The following is a 21,026-nucleotide window of genomic DNA, read 5'->3' on the forward strand; positions in this document are numbered from 1 at the left end:
CCACCCACTCACTGGACCCCTATGATCGCTACGCATGCCTCTCCCTAATATCAATATGCCCTGTTAGTGGTTAGTGATTATTGTGTTATTTCACTGTAGAGCCTCTAGCCCTGCTCAATATGCCTTAACCAACTATTTAGTTCCACCTCACCACTTATGCTGTGACATCACCTGGTTTGAACGTCTCTAGAGACAATATCTCTCCCATCATTACTCAATGCCTAGGTTAATCTCCAATGTACTCACATCCTACCATACCTTTGTCTGTATGCCTTGAATCTATTTTATCGCGCCCAGAAACCTGCTCCTTTTACTCTCTGTTCCAAACGCACTAGGCAACCAGTTCTGATAGACTTTAGCCGTACCCTTATCCTACTCCTCCTCTGTTCCTCCTGTGATGTAGAGGTTAATCCAGGCCCTGCAGTGCCTAGCTCCACTTCTACTCCCAAGGTGCTCTCATTTGTTGACTTCTGTAACCGTAAAAGCCTTGGTTTCATGCATGTTAACATGCATGAAAGTTTGTTTTATTCACTACTTTAGCACACTCTGCCAACCCGGATGTCCTAGCCGTGTCTGAATCCTAGCTTAGGAAGACCACCAAAAACTCTGAAATTTCCATCCCTATCTATCATTTTCCGACAAGAAAGAACTGCCAAAGGGGGCGGTGTTGCAATCTACTGCAGAGATAGCCTGCAGAGTTCTGTCTTACTATCCAGGTCTGTGCCCTAACAATTCAAGCTTCTACTTTTAAAAATCCACCTTTCCAGAAACAAGTCTCTCATCATTGGCGCTTGCTATAGACCACCCTTTGCCCCCAGCTGTGCCCTGGACACCATATGTGAATTGATTGCCCCCCATCTATCTTCAGAGCTTGTGCTGCTAGGTGACCTAAACTGGGACATGCTCAACACCCCGGGCCAATCCTAAAATCTAAGCTTGATGTCCTCAAGCTCACACAATAGATCAATGAACCCGCCAGCTACAACCCCAAATCCGTAAACACGGGCACCCTCATAGATATCATCCTAACCAACTTGGCCTCCAAATACACCTCTGCTGTTTTCAACCAAGATCTCAGTGATCACTGCCTCATTGCCTGCATCCGTAATGGGTCAGCCGTCAAACGACCACTCCTCATCACTGTCAAATGCTCCCTAAAACATTTCCTGCGAGCAGGCCTTTCTATTCGACCTGGCCCAGGTATCATGGAAGGATATTGACCTCATCCCGTCAGTAGAGGATACCTGGTTAATCTTTAAAAGTGCCTTCCTCACCATCTTAAATAAGCATGCCCCATTCAAAAAATATAGAACCAGGAACAGATATAGCCCTTGGTTCTCTCCAGGCCTTTGACCAGCACAAAAACATCCTGTGGCGTTCTGCATTAGCATTGAATAGCCCCCGTGATATACAGCTTTTCAGGGAAGTTAGGAACAAATATACACAGGCAGTTACTGAGGCTAAGGCTAGCTTTTTCAAGCAGAAATTTGCATCGTGTATCACAAACTCAAAAAAGTTCTGGGACACTGTAAAGTCCATGGAGAATAAGAGCACCTCCTCACGGCTGCCCACTGCACTGAGGCTAGGAAACACTGTCACCACCGATAAATCCACTATAATTGAGCATTTCAATAAGCATTTTTCTACGGCTGGCTATGCTTTCCACCTGGCTACCCCTACCCCAATCAACAGCCCTCCAACCCCCACAGCAACTCGCCCAAGCCTCCCCCATTTCTCCTTCACCCAAATCCAGATAGCTGATGTTCTGAAAGAGCTGCAAAATCTGGTCCCCTACATATCAGCCGGGCTAGACAATCTGGACCCTCTCTTTCTAAAATGATCTGCCTAAATTGTTGCAACCCCTATTATTAGCCTGTTCAACCTCTCTTTCTGAGATTCCCATAGATTGGAAAGCTGCCCCGGTCATTCCCCTCTTCAAAGGGGGAGACACTCTTGACCCAAACTGCTACAGACCTATATCTATCCTACCCTGCTTTTCTAAGGTCTTCGAAAGCCAAGTTAACAAACAGATTTCCGACCATTTCGAATCCCACCATACCTTCTCCGCTATGCAATCTGGTTTCAGAGCTGGCCACACTTAAAGTCCTAAACGATATCATAACCGCCATTAATAAGAGACATCACTGTGCAGTCGTATTCAACGACCTGGCCAAGGCTTTTGACTCTGTCAATCACTACATTCTTATCGGCAGACACAACAGCCTTGGTTTTTCAAATGATTGCCTCACCTGGTTCACCAACTACTTCTCTGATAGAGTTCGGTGTGTCAAATCGGAGGCCCTGTTGTCCGTACTTCTGGCAGTCTCTATGGGGGTGCCACAGGGTTCAATTCTCGGGCCGACACTCTGCTCTGTATACATCAATGATGTCGCTCTTGCTGCTGGTGATTCTCTGATCCACCTCTACGTAGACGACACCATTCTGTATACCTCTGGCCCTTCTTTGGACACTGTGTTAACTCACCTCCAGACGAGCTTCAATGCCGTACAACTCTCCTTCCGTGGCCTCCAACTGCTCTTAAATGCAAGTAAAACTAAATGCACGCTCTTCAACCGATCGCTGTCCGCACCTGCCCACCCGTCCAGCATCACCACTCTGGACGGTTCTGACTTAGAATATGTGGACAACTACAAATACCTAGGTGTCTGGTTAGACTGTAAACTCTCCTTCCAGACTCACATTAAGCATCTCCAATCCAAAATTAAATCTAGAATCGGCTTCCTATTTCGCAACAAAGCTTCCTTCACTCATGCTGCCAAACATACCCTTGTAAAACTGACCATCCTACCGGTCCTCGACTTTGGCGACGTCATTTACAAAATAGCCTCCAACACTCTACTCAACAAATTGGATGCAGTCTATCACAGTGCCATCTGTTTTGTCACCAAAGCCCCATATACTACCCACCACTGCTACCTGTATGCTCTCGTTGGCTGGTCCTCGCTTCATACTCGTCGCCAAACCCACTGGCTCCAGGTCATCTACAAGTCTCTGCTAGGTAAAGCCCCGCCTTATCTCAGCTCACTGGTCATCATAGCAGCACCCACCCGTAGCACGCGCTCCAGCAAGAATAAAACATACTCCCGGCGCCGACAGAGATGGCCGCCTCGCTTCGCGTTCCTAGGAAACTATGCAGTTTTTTTTTTAATCATGATATTTCTTACATTGGTACCCCAGGTAATCTTAGGTTTCATTACATACAGTCGGGAAGAACTACTGAATATAAGAGCAACGTCAACTCACCATCAGTACGACCAGGAATATGACTTTCCCGAAGCGGATCCTGTGTTCTGCCTTCCACCAAGGACAATGGAATGGATCCCAGCCGGCGACCCAAAACAACGACGTCGTAAAAGAGGGAAACGAAGCGGTCTTCTGGTCAGGCTCCGGAGACGGGCACATCGCGCATCGCTCCCTAGCATACTACTCCCATTGTCCAGTCTCTTGACAACAAGGTTGATGAAATCCAAGCAAGGGTAGCATTCCAGAGGGACATCAGAGACAGTAACGTTCTTTGCTTCACGGAAACATGGCTCACTCGAGAGACGCTAACGGAATCGGTGCAGCCAGCTGGTTTCTTTACACATCGCGCTGACAGAAACAAACATCTTTCTGGTAAGAAGAGTGGCGGGGGCGTATGCCTTATGATTAACGAGACGTGGTGTTGCCACGACAACATACAGGAACTCAAGTCCTTCTGTTCACCTGACTTACAATTCCTCACAATCAAATGTCGTCTGCATTATCTACCAAGGGAATTTTCTTTGATTATAATCACAGCCGTATATATTCCCCCCCCAAGCAGACACATCGATGGCCCTGAACAAACTTTATTTGACTCTTTGCAAACTGGAAACCACATATCCTGAGGCTGCTTTCATTGTAGCTGGGGATTTTAACAAGGCTAATATGAAAACAAGACTCCCTAAATTGTATCAGCATATCGATTGCGCAACCAGGGCTGGTAAAACCTTGGATCATTGCTATTCTAACTTCCGCGACGCATATAAGGCCCTCCCCCGCCCTCCTTTCAGAAAAGCTGACCACCACTCCATTTTGTTGCTTCCGCGCTCAGGTCTGTTCAACGCTGGTCCGACCATTCTGATTCCACGCTTCAAGACTGCTTCAATCACGTGGATTGGGATATGTTCCGCATTGCGTCCAACAACAACATTGACGAATACGCTGATTCGGTGAGCGAGTTCATTAGAAAGGGCATTGATGATGTCGTTCCCATAGCAACGATTAAAACATTCCCAAACCAGAAACCGTGGATTGATGGCAGCATTGGCGAGAAACTGAAAGCGCCAACCACTGCTTTTAACCAGGGAAAGGTGACCGGAAACATGACCGAATACAAACAGTGTAGCTATTCCATCCGGAAGGCAATCAAACAAGCTAAGCGTCAGTATAGAGACAAAGTAGAGTCACAATTCAACGGCTCAGACACAAGAGGTATGTGGCAGGGTCTACAGTCAATCACGGATTACAAAAAGAAAACCAGCCCCGTCACGGACCAGGATGTCTTGCTCCCAGGCAGACTAAATAACTTTTTTGCCCGCTTTGAGGACAATACAGTGCCACTGACACGCCCGCTACCATAGCCTGCGGACTCTCCCTCACGGCAGCCGAAGTGAGGAAAACATTTAAATGTGTTAACCCTCGCAAGGCTGCAGGCCCAGACGGCATCCCCAGCCGCGTCCTCAGAGCATGCGCAGACCATCTGGCTGGTGTTTTTACGGACATATTCAATCAATCCTTATCCCAGTCTGCTGTTCCCACATGCTTCAAGAGGGCCACCATTGTCCCTGTTCCCAAGAAAGCTAAGGTAACTGAGCTAAACGACTACCGCCCCCGTAGCACTCAATTCCGTCATCATGAAGTGCTTTGAGAGACTAGTCAAGGACCATATCACCTCCACCCTGCCTGACACCCTAGACCCACTCCAATTTGCTTACCACCCAAATAGGTCCACAGACGATGCAATCTCAAACACACTGCACACTGCGCTAACCCATCTGGAAAAGAGGAATACCTATGTGAGAATGCTGTTCATCGACTACAGCTCAGCATTTAACACCATAGTACCCTCCAAACTCGTCATCAAGCTCGAGACCCTGGGTCTCGACCCCGCCCTGTGCAACTGGGTACTGGACTTCCTGACGGGCCGCCCCCAGGTGGTGAGGGTAGGTAACAACATCTTAACACTCGGGTTAACACTCGCGTTCTGAGCCCTCTCCTGTACTCCCTGTTCACCCATGACTGCGTGGCCATGCACGCCTCCAACTAAATCATCAAGTTTGCGGACGACACTACAGTGGTAGGCTTGATTACCAACAACGACGAGATGGCCTACAGGGAGGAGGTGAGGGCCCTCGGAGTGTGGTGTCAGGAAAATAACCTCACACTCAACGTCAACAAAACAAAGGAGATGATTGTGGACTTCAGGAAACAGCTGAGGGAGCACCCCCCTATCCACATCGATGGGATAGTAGTGGAGAGGGTAGTAACTGAATAGGTCTACCCACACAGACAGCGTCGTGAAGAAGGTGCAGCAGCGCCTCTTCAACCTCAGGAGTCTGAAGAAATTCAGCTTGTCACCAAAAGCACTCACAAACTTCTACAGATGCACAATCGAGAGCATCCTGTCGGGCTGTATTACCGCCTGGTACGGCAACTGCTCCGCCCACAACCGTAAGGCTCTCCAGAGGGTAGTGAGGTCTGCACAACGCATCACCGGGGGCAAACTACCTGCCCTCCAGGACACCTACGCCACCCGATGTCACAGGAAGGCCATAAAGATCATCAAGGACAACAACCACCCGAGCCACTACCTGTTCACCCCGCTATCATCCAGAAGGCGAGGTCAGTACAGGTGCATCAAAGCAGGGACCGAGAGACTGAAAAACAGCTTCTATCTCAAGGCCATCAGACTGTTAAACAGCCACCACTAACATTGAGTGGCTGCTGCCAACACACTGACTCAACTCCAGCCACTTTAATAATGGGAATTGATGTAAATTGATGTAAAATATATCACTAGCCACTTTAAACAATGCTACTTAATATAATGTTTACATACCCTACATTACTCATCTCATATGTATATGTATATACTGTACCCTATATCATCTACTGCATCTTTATGTAATACATCTATCACTAGCCACTTTAAACTATGCCACTTTGTTTACATACCCTACATTACTCATCTCATATGTATATACTGTACTCGATACCATCTACTGCATCTTGCCTATGCCGTTCTGTACCATCACTCATTCATATATCTTTATGTACATATTCTTTATTCTTTTACACTTGTGTGTATAAGGTAGTCGTTTTGGAATTGTTAGGTTAGATTACTTGTTGGTTATTACTGCATTGTCGGAACTAGAAGCACAAGCATTTCGCTACACTCGCATTAACATCTCCTAACCATGTGTATGTGACAAATAAATTTGATTTGATCTTACTGGTCACCCCCAAAGCCAATTCTTCCATTGGCCGCCTTTCCTTCCAGTTCTCTGCTGCCAATTACTGGAACGAACTGCAAAAATCACTGAAGCTGGGGACTCATATCTCCCTGACTAGCTTTAAGCACCAGCTATCAGAACAGCTCACAGATCACTGCACCTGTGCATAGCCCATCTGTAAATAGCCCATCCTATTACCTCATCCCCATACTGTATTTATTTATTTATTTATCTTGCTCCTTTGCACTCCAGTATCCCTACTTGCACATTCATCTTCTGCACATTCTACCATTCCAGTGTTTAATTGCTATATATAGGCCACCGTGGCCTATTTATTGCCTTACCTCCCTTATCCTACCTCATTTGCACATGCTATATATAAACCTTTTATACTGTATTATTGACTGTATGTTTGTTAATTCTATGAGTGTGTTGTTGTATGTGTTGAATTGCTATGCTTTATCTTGGCCAGGTAGCAGTTGCAAATGAGAGCTTGTTCTCAACTAGCCTACCTGGTTAAATAAAGGTGAAATAAAATTAAAATTAAAAAGTGAATCTTTCAATCACCCAGTGGGTATATGCTCTTAAAAACCAATGAGGAGAGGCGGGTCTTTCAGCGTGTCAAGCGTCACAAATAGAACCAAGTTCTATTTCAGCGCCTGGCTACGCAGACGCTCGTTGACGCGTTCGAGCCGTGTGGGTGCAATGATTGATGTGCAATGTTACATGCTTACCACACCGCTCGCGTTGCAAAATAAATGTACACATACATGTTATTCAATCATTGCACCCACACTGCTCGCATGTGTCAATGAGCGTCTGCGTAGCCAGGCCCTAAAATAAAACTTGGTTCTATTTGTGACGCTTGATGCGCTGCAAGTCCCGTCTCTCCCATCTCCTCATTGGTTTTTAGGAGCATATGCCCACGTGGGTGATTGAAAGATGAATTGAGGTCCACACTCCAGTCCAATTGGTGGTGGTAATGCACCTTAAAGTCGGTTGCCAATCGCCATATAACAATCAAAGAAGAAGAAGAAGAAGGCTGAAGGAGGAGAGATTACTAGAAACAAACTTGTTTTACCATTTCATCTGTGGATTAATTGGACGCACGCACGCGAGCGGTGTGGTCAGCATGTTATGAGTTGCTTTTCTTTTATGTCGGAAAACACAACTCCTATTTGGTTTACTTAAGGCGCAATCTGTGATTGATACATCCATTTTTTACCTTTAAATTAATGACATACAGCCTTTTGAGTCTTCAAGAATATAACTTCTAAATCTCTCATGAGCTTAGTTCAATAGTTATACCCCATCAGAACCCAAAATATAAGCTTGTTTTACGCCATTGTTTATAAATAATGCATTTGTAAACAAACACTGTACATATCAATAATTTTATCTTATGGATGGTCAGTCATGTATCTATAGCTGTATTGGAGAGTGTTTACTGAATTTGAGAGTGTTTACATTTCTCCAGCCTCATCCCTCAGCTGTTTCCCGAAACAGTGGCATGTTGACCGCTTTGTTGTTTTTTGAGCTGCAGATTTCCCTTTTAAAGCATTTTAACTTATATTTTTTGTAAACTTAAATGGTGTGTTAATCAAGTGTCCCCCCCTCCCCCTGTATCTCCCCCAGGCTCGCCTGGATGCTCTGACTGAGGTGGACGACTGCGGCCAGGTGACCATTAAGTGCAGTCAGGACTACTTATCCCTGGACTGTGGCATCACAGCCTATGAACTCAGTGACTATAGCCCCAGTGAGGACCAGGAGGGTACCAGCGGATTGGGCCAGGGGCAGGAGCCCGGCTGTAGATACACCAGTCTAAAGAGCGACTTCCCAGAGCTCATCCAGAGTGTGGACCTGCTGACCATCACAGCCAAGCAGAGCCAGAACCAGGGGGCCGTCTCAGAGCAGGAAGAGGAGGAGCCAGGTACCCCTATAGAGAAACACAGAGACAAGCCCTCCAGCGCAGGGGAAGAGAACAACCCTGCACCTGGACCCAAAATGCACTGCGACACGCCCCAGAGCGAGAGCACTCCACTCTCCAAGCAGCCCCTTCAGGGCAGCGTGAGTAACGAGGTGTCCCCCACTCAGCCTGTCCTGCCTAAGAAGACCATTTATCTGGAGGGAGAGGCTGAGTCCAGCCTCAGCCTAAGGAGATCCACCCTGCCTCCCTCTCTTCAATTCCAGGCAGACCTGAGCCAGAGCACTCCCTCTCTCCTGGACCTTCCCGACCGCTGCAAGTTCTGGCTGGAGCTGAATGCTGTGTGCCCCAGCAACGCCTCCCAGTCCTTTGACAGCCTGCAGGTCATGAACAGCATGAACCTGCAGGCCAGCAGACAAAGAGAGGCTGGAGGTTACCAGAGACAAGGAAGCCCTGTTGGCACTCACATCCCCCTACAGAGGAGCTCCTCAGAGGTAGACCAGGGAGGCCACTTCCCCCAGGACCTCTCCTCCATCCCCATCCTCTTCTCAGGCAACAATGGATGCAGCAGGGTCCTGAAGGATCCACAGACAGACAGAGACACAGACAGCTCCCTACCCTCTCCTATGAGAGAGCCCTCAGACCACGAGTCCCACGATGAGGCCACAAGCGAGGACTTCCGCCCTCCCACCAAGGAAGCCGTCTGGATCATCCAGCCCCAGTGCCCCCACCTCCACCACCCAGCCCCAGTGGGGACCAGCCCTAACCCCAGCAAGGAGCACTGGTTCAGGTCAGATGAGTTCCTGGCTCTGCCCGCCAAGCTAAAGAAGACAGAGATGCTGGCTATGAAGCTGGAGACCCTGGCCCAGAGACCTGACCACCAGGGACACCATGAGTCGATTCAGGATGTAGACGACTGGGAGCTAACCGAGGTCAATTCAGACTGGGAGGGCGAGGGCCCGGGCAGCCCCCAACCCCCTTTGGGCTTCGACGTCCTCCAACCCCCCTATAAGAGGCCTTTCCACGTGGGGATGGGGCACTTCTCGCCCACCTTGTCCAGCGACATGACTCCATCCCTGGATGAGAGCATCGACTCGGCCCCCCTCAGGGACCTGCTGTCTGAGGACGAGGCCTGGAGCTCCAGGGAGAGTAGGAAGAGAGACAACGACAGGGGCTGGAGCTCCGGGGAGACCAGAGTGAGAGACACCAACAGGTCTCTCGCCCTGCATCCCACCACCACCACTACCATGGCCCCCCACATAGAGACACAGTGTAAACCTTTCATCCAACAGCTACTGGATGACATCCAGCACCACGACAACCACCCAGACATATGGGACAAGATGGAGGTAATGAGAGCATCAGCCTCTGACACATACACTTTTACTATGATGTTGTTGTTGTTTCAAGCATTGGTTATTCCAGGATCTAAAATGTACAGTAGATGGACTTAGGGCTGTGACGGTTATGGAACTTTCAATGATGGTAATTGGCCAGCTAAATGACCATGATCACCGTAATAACCGTTGGAATATCTCCTTGCTGCATGGGCTGGAATTGAAATAGAATGAATAGAACGGGCGTCCCCATTCAAGTCAATGACGGCATAATGGGTGGACTGTAGAGATGGGGGTTTGAAGTCATTTCACTATACACATTAGTATCATTCATTTTAGTCTGACATCCAGATATACTAAACGCATCTTGTTGAAACACATTTTTTTCACCTGTACACATTTCTGTGCGAGGGAGAGGCTGGCACTCTATTGTTGCAATTGTGGAGGTGCCAGTGAGATTGGTGCGAGCAGATGGGAGGCAGAGAGCGAGATGCTACTTGGCTATAGCCAAGACTAGCTAACTTCCAAGCAGCAGCCACAATGTTATTTATCATCCCATATAACAGTTCCTGCCTTGACTGGGGTAGCCTAAAGAAACTAGCTAGCCAGCTATAGCTAGCTAGGCTAATTGAGACCACATTTGACGCTTTCTCCCCAACCCAATTCAGATAAAACAACAGCCTGTCTGTCAGTTGCTCCGTATGGCCTACTCCTTCTCATTTTGCTAACTTTTAATTCCTCTCACTACACTATTGAGCTGCTTTGCAGCTTTGATTGGCCAAAATAAATAACAAGCTACACACGTGAAGGCTAACAGTCTTTTTTATGGGGCTCATTTTATGGACACAACTACATAGACATTTTTGGTTTTATTACATTTATCATTTGAAATCCTTGCTATCTTTGTATGTAACAATGTCACATGGACATTTTAGTTTTAGGTTTTATTTATTCACACCAGAGGAAAGAGGTGAAAGACAAAACAGTAAAGATGAAAAATAAAACAGGTAAAAATGATGTGTTGGTAAGGTTGGAAGCCCAAAAGGGTTTATATGAAAACCACAACACAAATAGGAGTACAAAAAATAATTGTTTGTTCAATCAGTTAAACAAAGCATATTCATTCTAATTGTACATGATATACTCAGTATGCAAGAAAAAATGTGTGTGTGTGAGTGTGAGAGAGAGAGTTAGGCAACATGGAGGGGATTATTGGGTAGTTAGGTTCATCAGGCTGACCCCCAGACTTCGCTATATTTTTTAGACTGAAGTTATTAAGGTATGATGATGTTTTGGCAAGGCAATGTGATGATAAGAATTCCAGAGGATGGTACCTCTGTATCTGATAGAGAATTGACTATGTGAGGTGTGGCAATGTGATGATAAGAATTCCAGAGGATGGTACCTCTGTATCTGATAGAGAATTGACTATGTGAGGTGTGGCAATGTGATGATAAGAATTCCAGAGGATGGTACCTCTGTATCTGATAGAGAATTGACTATGTGAGGTGTGGCAATGTGATGATAAGAATTCCAGAGGATGGTACCTCTGTATCTGATAGAGAATTGACTATGTGAGGTGTGGCAATGTGATGATAAGAATTCCAGAGTATGGTACTTCTATATCTGATAGAGAATTGACTATGTGAGGTCTGGCAGTGGGGTGGGGGAAGGTTTTCACAGTGTCTTGTGTTATATAGATGGATTTCAGAATTATCCTGGAAGAATCCATTGAAGTGTTTAGGTAAACTGTCTGGGAGGTGAATATTTGTAGAAGAAAGTGCATTAATGTTCTAAATAGACAAGATATTGAGTTTCTTACACAAAGGTGCAGATGGAGCTAGGTAATTAGAGGTGCTGGCTAGTCACGTTTATTTTGTATGATGAGTAATTTGTGTAGGTAGGAGGCATATGTACTGGCCCAGACAATATTAGAGTAAATGAGATAATATGTATAAATTAAGGTATAATATAGAGTTAGGAAGCAAGCCTGATGAACCAAACCACTAATCTTTCTCATGATGCCGAAATATTTCATCACTTTTCTGCAGACAAATGTAATATGATCTTTCCAGGACAACTTTTCATCAACTACAACACCTAGGAATCAAGTGGATGTGACTTGTTCCATTTCATTTCCACCAATTGAGATTCTGGTGCAAAAAAGGACCTATATTTCTTATGATTACTAGTGAACACAATAAAGTTGGATTTTATAACATTTGTTTATCTGGAACCATTCATAAAATGTGGCCACACCCGAGTTGGCTTCAATAATTAGAGAATCTACATTCTTGTGTGATAAAATCAAATTGGTATCATCAGCAAAGAGAATGGAAAGTCCGGTAGAAGACACAGCAACAAGGTCATTGATATAGAATAGTATGGTAGAAGACACAGCAACAAGGTCATTGACATAGAATGGTATGGTAGAAGACACAGCAGAATGGTCATTGACATAGAATGGTATGGTAGAAGACACAGCAGTATGGTCATTGATATAGATTAGTATGGTATGGTAGAAGACACAGCAGAATGGTCATTGATATAGATTAGTATGGTATGGTAGAAGACACAGCAACAAGGTCATTGACATAGAATAGTATGGTAGAAGACACAGCAACAAGGTCATTGACATAGAATGGTATGGTAGAAGACACAGCAACAAGGTCATTGACATAGAATAGTATGGTAGAAGACACAGCAACAAGGTCATTGATATAGATTAGTATGGTATGGTAGAAGACACAGCAGCAAGGTCATTGATATACATTAGTATGGTATGGTAGAAGACACAGCAACAAGGTCATTGATATAGATTAGTATGGTATGGTAGAAGACATAGCATCAAGGTCATTGATATACATTAGTATGGTATGGTAGAAGACACAGCAACAAGGTCATTGATATATGTTAGTGTGGTATGGTAGAAGACACAGCAACAAGGTCATTGATATAGAATAGTATGGTAGAAGACACAGCAACAAGGTCATTGATATAGAATAGTATGGTAGAAGACACAGCAACAAGGTCATTGATATAGAATAGTATGGTAGAAGACACAGCAACAAGGTCATTGATATATGTTAGTGTGGTATGGTAGAATACACAGCAACAAGGTCATTGACATAGAATAGTATGGTAGAAGACACACCAACAAGGTCATTGACATAGTTTAGTATGGTATGGTAGAAGACACAGCAGCAAGGTCATTGATATACATTAGTATGGTATGGTAGAAGACACAGCAGCAGGGTCATTGATATAGATTAGTATGGTATGGTAGAAGACACAGCAGCAAGGTCATTGATATATGTGAGTGTGGTATGGTAGAAGACATAGCATCAAGGTCATTGATATACATTAGTATGGTATGGTAGAAGACACAGCATCACGGTCATTGATATAGATTAGTTTGGTATGGTAGAAGACACAGGAGCAAGGTCATTGATATAGATTAGTATGGTATGGTAGAAGACACAGCAGTATGGTCATTGCTATAGATTAGTATGGTATGGTAGAAGACACAGCAGTATGGTCATTGATATAGATTAGTATGGTATGGTAGAAGACACAGCAGCAAGGTCATTGATATATGTTAGTGTGGTATGGTAGAAGACATAGCATCAAGGTCATTGATATACATTAGTATGGTATGGTAGAAGACACAGCAGCAAGGTCATTGACATAGATTAGTATGGTATGGTAGAAGACACAGCAGCAAGGTCATTGATATAGTTTAGTATGGTATGGTAGAAGACACAGCAGCAAGGTCATTGATATAGTTTAGTATGGTATGGTAGAAGACATAGCATCAAGGTCATTGATATAGAAGACACAGCATCACGGTCATTGATATAGATTAGTTTGGTATGGTAGAAGACACAGGAGCAAGGTCATTGATATATGTTAGTGTGGTATGGTAGAATACACAGCAGCAAGGTCATTGATATAGTTTAGTATGGTATGGTAGAAGACACAGCAGCAAGGTCATTGATATACATTAGTATGGTATGGTAGAAGACACAGCAGCAGGGTCATTGATATAGATTAGTATGGTATGGTAGAAGAAACAGCAGCAGGGTCATTGATATAGATTAGTATGGTAGAAGACACAGCAGCAAGTACATTGATATACATTAGTATGGTATGGTAGAAGACACAGCAGCAAGGTCATTGATATACATTAGTATGGTATGGTAGAGGACATAGCAGCAAGGTCATTGATATATGTTAGTGTGGTATGGTAGAGGACACAGCAGCAAAGTCATTGATATAGATTAGTATGGTAGAAGACACAGCAGCAAGGTCATTGATATAGATTAGTATGGTAGAAGACCCAGCAGCAAAGTCATTGATATAGATTAGTATGGTAGAGGACACAGCAGCAAGGTCATTGATATAGATTAGTATGGTATGGTAGAAGACACAGCAGCAAGGTCATTGATATAGATTAGTATGGTATGGTAGAGGACACAGCAGCAAAGTCATTGATATAGATTAGTATGGTAGAAGACCCAGCAGCAAAGTCATTGATATAGATTAGTATGGTATGGTAGAGGACATAGCAGCAAGGTCATTGATATAGATTAGTATGGTATGGTAGAGGACACAGCAGCAAGGTCATTGATATAGATTAGTATGGTATGGTAGAGGACACAGCAGCAGGGTCATTGATATAGATTAGTATGGTATGGTAGAAGACCCAGCAGCAAAGTCATTGATATAGATTAGTATGGTAGAAGACCCAGCAACAAGGTCATTGATATAGATTAGTATGGTAGAAGACCCAGCAGCAAAGTCATTGATATAGATTAGTATGGTAGAAGACCCAGCAGCAAGGTCATTGATATAGATTAGTATGGTAGAAGACCCAGCAGCAAGGTCATTGATATATGTTAGTGTGGTAGAAGACACAGCAACAAAGTCATTGATATATGTTGGTGGTATGTTAGAAGACACAGCAGCAAGTTCATTGATATACATTAAGATGGTATAGTAGAAGACACAGCAGCAAGGTCATTGATATAGTTTAGTATGGTATGGTAGAAGAAACATCAGTAGGTTCATTGATATAGATTAGTATGGTATGGTAGAAGACACAGCAGCACGGTCATTGATATAGCTTAGTATGGTATGGTAGAAGACACAGCAGCAAGGTCATTGATATACATTAGTATGGTATGGTAGAAGACACAGCAGCAAGGTCATTGATATACATTAGTATGGTATGGTAGAAGACACAGCAGCAAGGTAATTGATATACATTAGTATGGTATGGTAGAAGAAACAGCAGCAGGGTCATTGATATAGATTAGTATGGTATGGTAGAAGACAGAGCAACAAAGTTATTGATATAGATTAGTATGGTATGGTAGAAGACCCAGCAGCAAAGTCATTGATATAGATTAGTATGGTAGAAGACCCAGCAGCAAAGTCATTGATATAGATTAGTATGGTAGAAGACCCAGCAGCAAAGTCATTGATATAGATTAGTATGGTAGAAGACCCAGCAGCAAAGTCATTGATATAGATTAGTATGGTAGAAGACCCAGCAGCAAGGTCATTGATATAGATTAGTATGGTATGGTAGAAGACACAGCAGCAAAGTCATTGATATAGATTAGTATGGTATGGTAGAAGACACAGCAGCAAGGTCATTGATATAGATTAGTATGGTAGAAGACCCAGCAGCAAAGTCATTGATATAGATTAGTATGGTAGAAGACCCAGCAGCAAAGTCATTGATATAGATTAGTATGGTATGGTAGAAGACCCAGCAGCAAAGTCATTGATATAGATTAGTATGGTATGGTAGAAGACACAGCAGCAAAGTCATTGATATAGATTAGTATGGTATGGTAGAAGACACAGCAGCAAGGTAATTGATATAGATTAGTATGGTATGGTAGAAGACACAGCAGCAAGTTCATTGATATAGATTAGTATGGTAGAAGACACAGCAGCAACGTCATTGATATAGATTAGTATGGTATGGTAGAAGACACAGCAGCAAGGTCATTGATATAGATTAGTATGGTATGGTAGAAGACACAGCAGCAAAGTCATTGATATAGATTAGTATGGTAGAAGACACAGCAGCAAGGTCATTGATATACATTAGTATGGTATGGTAGAAGACACAGCAGCAAAGTCATTGATATAGATTAGTATGGTAGAAGACACAGCAGCAAGGTCATTGATATACATTAGTATGGTATGGTAGAAGACACAGCAGCAAGGTCATTGATATAGATTAGTATGGTATGGTAGAAGACACAGCAGCAAGGTCATTGATATAGATTAGTATGGTAGAAGACACAGCAGCAAGGTCATTGATATAGATTAGTATGGTATGGTAGAAGACACAGCAGCAAAGTCATTGATATAGATTAGTATGGTATGGTAGAAGACACAGCAGCAAAGTCATTGATATAGATTAGTATGGTATGGTAGAAGACACAGCAGCAAAGTCATTGATATAGATTAGTATGGTATGGTAGAAGACACAGCAGCAAAGTCATTGATATAGATTAGTATGGTAGAAGACACAGCAGCAAAGTCATTGATATAGATTAGTATGGTAGAAGACACAGCAGCAAGGTCATTGATATAGATTAGTATGGTATGGTAGAAGACACAGCAGCAAAGTCATTGATATAGATTAGTATGGTAGAAGACACAGCAGCAAAGTCATTGATATAGATTAGTATGGTAGAAGACCCAGCAGCAAAGTCATTGATATAGATTAGTATGGTAGAAGACCCAGGAGCAAAGTCATTGATATAGATTAGTATGGTAGAAGACCCAGCAGCAAAGTCATTGATATAGATTAGTATGGTAGAAGACACAGCAGCAAGGTCATTGATATAGATTAGTATGGTAGAAGACCCAGCAGCAAAGTAATTGATATAGATTAGTATGGTAGAAGACCCAGCAGCAAAGTCATTGATATAGATTAGTATGGTAGAAGACCCAGCAGCAAAGTCATTGATATAGATTAGTATGGTAGAAGACCCAGCAGCAAAGTCATTGATATAGATTAGTATGGTATGGTAGAAGACACAGCAGCAAGTTCATTGATATAGATTAGTATGGTAGAAGACACAGCAGCAAAGTCATTGATATAGATTAGTATGGTAGAAGACACAGCAACAAGGTCATTGATATAGATTAGTATGGTATGGTAGAAGACACAGCAACAAGGTCATTGATATAGATTAGTATGGTATGGTAGAAGACACAGCAGCAAGGTCATTGATATAGATTAGTATGGTATGGTAGAAGACACAGCAGCAAGGTCATTGATATAGATGGTAGAAGACACAGCAGCAAAGTCATTGATATGATTAGTATGGTAGAAGACACAGCAGCAAGTCATTGATATAGATTAGTATGGTATGGTAGAAGACCCAGCAGCAAGGTCATTGATATAGATTAGTATGGTAGAAGACACAGCAGCAAGGTCATTGATATAGATTAGTATGGTAGAAGACACAGCAGCAAGGTCATTGATATAGATTAGTATGGTATGGTAGAAGACACAGCAGCAAGGTCATTGATATAGATTAGTATGGTATGGTAGAAGACACAGCAGCAAGGTCATTGATATAGTTTAGTATGGTATGGTAGAAGACACAGCAGCAAGGTCATTGATATAGATTAGTATGGTATGGTAGAAGACACAGCAGCAAAGTCATTGATATAGATTAGTATGGTATGGTAGAAGACACAGCAGCAAGGTCATTGATATAGATTAGTATGGTATGGTAGAAGACACAGCAGCAAGGTCATTGATATAGATTAGTATGGTATGGTAGAAGACACAGCAGCAAGGTCATTGATATAGATTAGTATGGTAGAAGACACAGCAGCAAAGTCATTGATATAGTTTAGTATGGTAGAAGACACAGCAGCAAAGTCATTGATATAGATTAGTATGGTAGAAGACACAGCAGCAAGGTCATTGATATAGATTAGTATGGTATGGTAGAAGACACAGCAGCAAGGTCATTGATATAGATTAGTATGGTATGGTAGAAGACACAGCAGCAAGGTCATTGATATAGATTAGTATGGTAGAAGACACAGCAGCAAGGTCATTGATATAGATTAGTATGGTAGAAGACACAGCAGCAAGGTCATTGATATAGATTAGTATGGTAGAAGACACAGCAGCAAGGTCATTGATATAGATTAGTATGGTAGAAGACACAGCAGCAAAGTCATTGATATAGATTAGTATGGTAGAAGACCCAGCAGCAAGGTAATTGATATAGATTAGTATGGTATGGTAGAAGACACAGCAGCAAGGTCATTGATATAGATTAGTATGGTAGAAGACCCAGCAGCAAAGTCATTGATATAGATTAGTATGGTAGAAGACACAGCAGCAAAGTCATTGATATAGATTAGTATGGTAGAAGACCCAGCAGCAAAGTCATTGATATAGATTAGTATGGTAGAAGACCCAGCAGCAAAGTCATTGATATAGATTAGTATGGTAGAAGACCCAGCAGCAAAGTCATTGATATAGATTAGTATGGTAGAAGACCCAGCAGCAAAGTCATTGATATAGATTAGTATGGTAGAAGACCCAGCAGCAAAGTCATTGATATAGATTAGTATGGTAGAAGACCCAGCAGCAAAGTCATTGATATAGATTAGTATGGTAGAAGACCCAGCAGCAAAGTCATTGATATAGTTTAGTATGGTATGTTAGAAGACACAGCAGCAAGGTAATTGATATAGATTAGTATGGTATGGTAGAAGACACAGCAGCAAGGTCATTGATATAGATTAGTATGGTAGAAGACACAGCAGCAAAGTCATTGATATAGTTTAGTATGGTAGAAGACACAGCAGCAAAGTCATTGATATAGATTAGTATGGTAGAAGACCCAGCAGCAAGGTAATTGATATAGATTAGTATGGTAGAAGACCCAGCAGCAAGGTCATTGATATAGATTAGTATGGTAGAAGACACAGCAGCAAGGTCATTGATATAGATTAGTATGGTAGAAGACCCAGCAGCAAGGTCATTGATATAGATTAGTATGGTAGAAGACACAGCAGCAAAGTCATTGATATAGATTAGTATGGTAGAAGACCCGGCAGCAAGGTAATTGATATAGATTAGTATGGTATGGTAGAAGACACAGCAGCAAGGTCATTGATATAGATTAGTATGGTAGAAGACACAGCAGCAAAGTCATTGATATAGTTTAGTATGGTAGAAGACACAGCAGCAAAGTCATTGATATAGATTAGTATGGTAGAAGACACAGCAGCAAGTTCATTGATATAGATTAGTATGGTATGGTAGAAGACACAGCAGCAAGGTCATTGATATAGATTAGTATGGTATGGTAGAAGACACAGCAGCAAGGTCATTGATATAGATTAGTATGGTAGAAGACCCAGCAGCAAGGTCATTGATATAGATTAGTATGGTAGAAGACACAGCAGCAAGGTCATTGATATAGATTAGTATGGTAGAAGACCCAGCAGCAAGGTCATTGATATAGATTAGTATGGTAGAAGACACAGCAGCAAAGTCATTGATATAGATTAGTATGGTAGAAGACCCAGCAGCAAGGTAATTGATATAGATTAGTATGGTATGGTAGAAGACACAGCAGCAAGGTCATTGATATAGATTAGTATGGTAGAAGACACAGCAGCAAAGTCATTGATATAGTTTAGTATGGTAGAAGACACAGCAGCAAAGTCATTGATATAGATTAGTATGGTAGAAGACACAGCAGCAAGTTCATTGATATAGATTAGTATGGTATGGTAGAAGACACAGCAGCAAGGTCATTGATATAGATTAGTATGGTATGGTAGAAGACACAGCAGCAAAGTCATTGATATAGATTAGTATGGTATGGTAGAAGACACAGCAGCAAGGTCATTGATATAGATTAGTATGGTATGGTAGAAGACACAGCAGCAAGGTCATTGATATAGATTAGTATGGTATGGTAGAAGACACAGCAGCAAAGTCATTGATATAGATTAGTATGGTAGAAGACACAGCAGCAAGGTCATTGATATAGATTAGTATGGTATGGTAGAAGACACAGCAGCAAAGTCATTGATATAGATTAGTATGGTATGGTAGAAGACACAGCAGCAAGGTCATTGATATAGTTTAGTATGGTATGGTAGAAGACACAGCAGCAAGGTAATTGATATAGTTTAGTATGGTATGGTAGAAGACATAGCATCAAGGTCATTGATATAGAAGACACAGCATCACGGTCATTGATATAGATTAGTTTGGTATGGTAGAATACACAGCAGCAAGGTCATTGATATAGTTTAGTATGGTATGGTAGAAGACACAGCAGCAGGGTCATTGATATAGATTAGTATGGTATGGTAGAAGAAACAGCAGCAGGGTCATTGATATAGATTAGTATGGTAGAAGACAAAGCAGCAAGTACATTGATATAGATTAGTATGGTATGGTAGAGGACATAGCAGCAAGGTCATTGATATACATTAGTATGGTATGGTAGAGGACATAGCAGCAAGGTCATTGATATAGATTAGTATGGTAGAAGACCCAGCAGCAAGGTCATTGATATAGATTAGTATGGTAGAAGACACAGCAGCAAAGTCATTGATATAGATTAGTATGGTAGAAGACCCAGCAGCAAGGTAATTGATATATATTAGTATGGTATGGTAGAAGACACAGCAGCAAGGTCATTGATATAGATTAGTATGGTAGAAGACACAGCAGCAAAGTCATTGATATAGTTTAGTATGGTAGAAGACACAGCAGCAAAGTCATTGATATAGATTAGTATGGTAGAAGACACAGCAGCAAGTTCATTGATATAGATTAGTATGGTATGGTAGAAGACACAGCAGCAAGGTCATTGATATAGATTAGTATGGTATGGTAGAAGACACAGCAGCAAAGTCATTGATATAGATTAGTATGGTATGGTAGAAGACACAGCAGCAAGGTCATTGATATAGATTAGTATGGTATGGTAGAAGACACAGCAGCAAGGTCATTGATATAGATTAGTATGGTATGGTAGAAGACACAGCAGCAAAGTCATTGATATAGATTAGTATGGTAGAAGACACAGCAGCAAGGTCATTGATATAGATTAGTATGGTATGGTAGAAGACACAGCAGCAAAGTCATTGATATAGATTAGTATGGTATGGTAGAAGACACAGCAGCAAGGTCATTGATATAGTTTAGTATGGTATGGTAGAAGACACAGCAGCAAGGTAATTGAT

General features: G+C 42.6%; 1 protein-coding gene across 1 annotated transcript in view; it reads left to right on the plus strand.

The window, feature by feature from the left end:
• LOC115138826 (A-kinase anchor protein 6-like) overlaps positions 1 to 21,026 on the plus strand; it is a 269,377-nt gene that overhangs the window by 32,784 nt on the left and 215,567 nt on the right. The window contains 1 exon segment of the mRNA XM_065025785.1: positions 8,133 to 9,770. Within this exon segment, the coding sequence (XP_064881857.1) occupies positions 8,133 to 9,770 (1,638 nt within the window).

The sequence above is a fragment of the Oncorhynchus nerka genome, linkage group LG12 (genome assembly GCF_034236695.1).
Source record: "Oncorhynchus nerka isolate Pitt River linkage group LG12, Oner_Uvic_2.0, whole genome shotgun sequence".
NCBI classification, from domain to species: Eukaryota; Metazoa; Chordata; class Actinopteri; order Salmoniformes; family Salmonidae; genus Oncorhynchus; species Oncorhynchus nerka.